This window comes from Agrilus planipennis, unplaced genomic scaffold, assembly GCF_000699045.2.
Source record: "Agrilus planipennis isolate EAB-ADULT unplaced genomic scaffold, Apla_2.0 scaffold59, whole genome shotgun sequence".
Taxonomy (NCBI): domain Eukaryota; kingdom Metazoa; phylum Arthropoda; class Insecta; order Coleoptera; family Buprestidae; genus Agrilus; species Agrilus planipennis.
Window position 1 is genome coordinate 71903 of NW_020438942.1, and position 5403 is coordinate 77305.

Genomic DNA, 5403 nt, shown 5'->3' on the forward strand with positions numbered 1-5403 from the left:
GTAGCACGATGCTACATTTTAGGATTACGTATGCTCCAACAAGGTCCACTTGTGTGGATATCTACTTGCTGAAAACGAATCCCGGCGTAGCCAACCTCAACGTGATAGGCACGTTAGCTTAATCGAATAAAATAATTCGAAGTGGTCTGTATTCTGTCGAAACTGCCAGACGCGGATCGCGATTTCGATCTTTTTGGATCTCATCAGCGCGTCGCAGGCAGCTCCGACAGAACACAGACCAACTTTTACCTGCTGTCTTAACAGTGCGTTTTAGAAAATACTACAAATGGCGCAGTAAACGCCAGTTTCGACAGAATACAGACCACTTTTATTTTATTTTATTCGATAAAAGAAAATATTAAATGTCAATTAGCAACAGTCATAATAAAATGTAGCCAGCTGTGACCATCAAATAACAAATTCTATAAGTCATTCGAAAAACTATGCACAGAAATTTGTTGTTCTCTTCGTTAAAATAAAATTCTCAAATCGAACGAATTGTAATGGAAAAATGGAGGCAGTCAGTTCTGAGTATTATTGCTAAAAGAGCCTTTGAAGTAAAGCCGTTACACACGACAAGTTTAATAGGTAAATGCATCGAAAAATATACACACACAACCTTGCTTGAGGATATGTACTTTTACACCTTGTCAGCCGTCCAACTGAAGGAACTCAAAGAAAAAATGATAAGAAATGCGATTTCCGGAAGTAGAAAACCGAAAAAGATTGAGTTTACTACTATCAACAAGTGAGAGAGACAGACAATAAGTAAAGATGTATGAAACTTGGTACCCTAATTAATAAAAAAAATCATTTGAAATAGTCCATGTATAAATTTTCGGTATTATTTCATGCATTAAGTTTGCTTTCCATTCATGTATACATTTGTTATGTATTCATAAAAATAAATTAACAATGTTTGTTTTATTTTATGATAATTTGCAAGACTACTTAACATGAGACTCTAAACGTTTGAAGGGTTAATTACCCAGTACAACTAACCTTAAATTAATTAGGAAAAATTGTTGCTGTTGTCATTCCTTCGCCGGGAATGGAACCCGAGTCGGTTGGTAAAGTTAATTCAAAAAATTAATTCAGAAATATAGTAACTTTTGAGTTAAATCAGAAGCGCAACGTTCTATGCTCTTATAGAATCCACAAGCACAGAGCAGGGAAGATTATCAATTGATTATTATATTAAGTCAGTAATTTAAATTATTACTGTTAGTATCTAATATTATTACTTCTCTTTATATAAAAATAGACAACACTTTTTACGGTTTATTCGTTTTAAAATGAGATTCAGCACTGCTTGAGTGTTTTTTTATTCAGGTTTTTCAAAACTTTCCACTAAATGCAGTCCATGGATAGCAGTCTGTAGTTCTTCATTTTTATTTTTGATTAAGTTGTTGCTCATGATCATCGAGTTCTAGCAGATACTTATTTATCGCATTCAACTTATTTTTCACAATAACTTTCTTTTGAACAGAAATATTGTCTAGTAAGACGTATTTCAAACTGCTAATCTGGTTGTGGAGTTCCTGACACATCGATCTCTTTAAATATGAGTTACTTAAAAGTAAACCATGAAACATATTCTTCTCTAATTCGCCGAGTAATTTTCCGGTATATCTTATGTTNGGGCGGGCAGTCCCTCCGGACTACGCCGGAAGGCCCTCTTCAGCCTGCTTTCAGGAATCGTGGGAATGGGTGGGTGGTGGTTCGGGTGAGAAAGTTGGGACGGACGAAATGAAGACAGAAGAGAATGAAAGATTATCTGTGGAATATTACTACCCCAGCATTTGCCTAAGTGATCCAAGAAAGCCACAGAAAAAATTGGACCAAGGCAGACGAACCCGGAATCGAGCCGGCGTCTTCCCGAATGCTAAACAATGGTCTAAACCTCTAGGCCATGCCGCTCGCTCGGTCACTGAAGATGTTAGTGGTAGTTGCCGTTTGAACCTACAACTTTATTTAAACATCAGCCCGAATCATAGCTCTAACACGGATTCCAGCCCTGGAAGCCTATGCTTTCTATCACTCATTGGTTTAATAAACCTCTGTAGTTTCAATTTACGTTCATGACGATACTTAAATCGATACAATGTACAGTTTTTGGACCTAAATATATTACAAGGAGTTCAATGTACTGTTAGAATTACTTTTTGGATTACTTGATGCAGACTATGTCGATGACGCAAAATAGGTCCCTCAATATTTCCCTTATTTTATATTGCGGGTATTTATCTTGAAGCATTAATTCTTCTTAAGGACTGTGAATTAAAAAGAGATGATGATGTTTCTACACTTTCGTGGATCGTCTGCTTTATATTCAGGTTGATAGTATACCTATATTGATGGTACCGAGACCGACAGAAAACATCTCACCAAACGAATAATTTGACCAGCCATGAAATAATTAAACTCCCTTTTGAATAATATATTTCGAAGTGGTCTGTATGCTGTCGAAACTGCCAGACGCGGATCGCGATTTCGATCTTTTGAATCTCATCAGCGCGTCGCAGGCAGCTGCGACAGAACACAGACCAACTTTTACCTGCCGTCTTAACAGCGCGTTTTAAAAAATACCACAAATGGCGCGGTAAACGCCATCTGTAGCACCCCTTTTGAATGTTTCGAAACTTTCGATAAACTTCCATTTTCCTTTCATTTCCAGATTGCCAACTGTGAAGCAAAGGGAATTAATGTTACCGGCATTTTTGAGGCGAGTTGTTAAATCCTTAAGGCTTTAATGTAAGCTTTAACTGTTTTATTTATGTGCAGGCAAACGACGAATATATTTCAGCAGATTTGTATATAGGAGGAATATTTTTAAGTTGTACTTTCGGAATGGCAGCCATGTACATTTGGGCGATCGGGCTTTTAGCTTGTGGTCAAAGTTCGACCATGTCCGGTACCTACACAGGTCAATTTACCATGGAAGGATTTTTGAATTTAAAAATTTCTCGCTGGAAACGTATCTTGATTACCAGGAATATTGCCATAATTCCGACATTTTTCATTGCCTTCTTTAATAACATTGAAGATATGACAAGGATGAACGATATAATCAATATCTTAATGAGTATACAACTGCCCTTTGCTGCACTGCCATTAATTGCTGCAACAAGTAACACAGCTCTAATGGGTAAATATGCCAATTCAAGGTAAGTCCAAAATTCACAAATGAAAGCATGGGGTCGATGAATTCAATATAAAATTTAATAAGCAATGAAGATAGAGCACAACTGGAAGTTTGAAGCAGACTCACTGGATGACCCATGATGATTTGCTAGAATATTTTGAAAATCAATGTATACAATTTTGTGTAAAATTGGAAAAGGTCGTTTTTCTACCTATCATCTTCATCATCATAAGGTCGTCAGTCCTAAGACTGGTTGAACACGCACCTCCACTCTTTGCTATTCTGCGCTTATCTTCTCATTTCCCTAAAGCTAGAACAACCCATATCCTTAACTATTTGTGAACAATAATCTAAACTAGGTCTACCTCTACCCCTCCTAACTCCTGTTTCTGCCTCTAATATGTCTCTGACTAGACCTTCACGCCTGAGACCTAACCTAACTCGCCTATTTCTTATTGACTTCCATAGAGTTCTCTGCTCTCTTACTCTTTCTAATTCCTTTTCATTTCTAACCTCCCTAAATCATCGAAACTCACAAACCGATCCACCCACTCTTGTTTGTACAAGAGTCCCGTCGGATCGATTTTACCTATAACATTATGAAAATGCGACCTTTGACCGTCTGGATGAACTCGGTCTCACCAATATTTTCTAATCAAAACATTAAGGTAGATTTATGTAAATGTAAGGTTAGTTTTTTGGAAGGAATTTACGTGCTAAGGTCTACAATGGCGGCTAGAGGACATCAAGCTTTTTCATGATTTTCGTTATGAAAACGTTTTGCTACGTTTCAAGGACGCCATTGAAGACGATATTGATACATGTAATACTGTTGAATAATGACCTTTTCCAATTTTGATTTTCAAAAAAATTTGGCACACTTCACTATATCATCCTTGAGTCCATTTCTAGCCTTCCTCTAGCCAGAATCACTTATGGCGTTTTACCCTTTAACAAAATCATTGATTTACAAATAAGTAAAGTGTAAAAACTCATAAATGTCAAGCCCATTCATGACCAGCAACTGCTTTTCTAGCTTCTACTGGCATTTTTAGGGAAATCCATGGCACACGAGCATTTCCAACCCTTTCTCCTTCCTCTAACTGTCCAGTTGCTTTCTCCGACACCATTGTTGATAGTGTCGTTTCCTCTCTTTCGCCTTCGCTTGATTTCTTGCATCATCTTCCTGGATCCTAGCCAGTATAACTGTGTTAGCTTTTCTTACTTTTTACAGATCAACAAAAATTTCCGCTCTAATGCTTTCTGTTGTGATTTTCTTCATGAACCTGTATTCCGTCTATGCATCTTTTGATTCAACGATGGCTTGGTACTGGAGTCTTTTGCTTTACATAGGCGTGGTTTTGTACATAATAATTATTATTTATTTATTCGTTCACACCTTAACGTATTTAGATAGCAAGCGAATATCGAAAATAAATTTCATTAAAAAATACGTACTCGTTGAAGAAGAAAAGATTAAACTGTGGGGTTCGAACTAGATTTCTTAAACAAGCGTTCCAATGAAAAAGTCAAATTACCAGAAATATTTCTGATTGTTCGAAATCCTCTTCATCCGAAATTTTCAAATAGAAACAATGAACGGTTGTATGATTTTCGTCGGATTATTATTTTGGCTCATGAAATTTAGCTTCTTAATGCGTTTCGCTGTTTCACCATCTAATGGCATCTCATTGGCAACAGTGATTTACTTGGTTTGGACTGAGACATATGGATGTATATATAATTATCACTATTTTTTGTAATACTTATTGTACATTATAACTGTTTATAGTTAAAAAATAAATCAATAAAAAATATAGTAAATATCGAGTTCATTCATTTTATTGTTCCGGATTTCCCCACTGGACTCCTAATTGAATATTTAATGACATTTTACTTCACTAAAATTACTAAATGTCAATCGGGCGTTTTGGGACCGAAAGCTGAAACTAAATTTTAATGTTAAACTAATTGCAGAAATGTATTTTTATTGCACAAAAACAACTGTTACAAAAACTCGTTAAGCCTTTTAATGGACTTCTACCATGCATCTCACACATCAAAGCTGCCTCAGTGAAAGTCATTTGAATTATACAGAATCCGGGAACTACGGTAGTCACGATGACACTATCGTCCATTTGAAAGAAGAACTTCAAAGGGCTACCGGCGAAAATGTTTATTTAAAGGCTTATTTGAAATATCATTCGGAAGCAACCGATAGAATGACAATTTTTTTTGAAAAAGAACTCGCAACGGTA

General features: G+C 36.2%; 1 protein-coding gene across 1 annotated transcript in view; it reads left to right on the forward strand.

The window, feature by feature from the left end:
* Nucleotides 1-4945, forward strand: part of LOC108737887 (protein Malvolio-like) — a 15797-nt gene extending 10852 nt beyond the window's left edge. The window contains exons 5-7 of the mRNA XM_018471017.2: nt 2678-2725; nt 2785-3167; nt 4380-4945. Of these exons, the coding sequence (XP_018326519.1) occupies nt 2678-2725; nt 2785-3167; nt 4380-4644 (696 nt within the window). The 3' untranslated portion in view covers nt 4645-4945. The remainder of the gene's footprint in view (nt 1-2677; nt 2726-2784; nt 3168-4379) is intronic.
* Nucleotides 4946-5403: the final 458 nt, after the last annotated feature.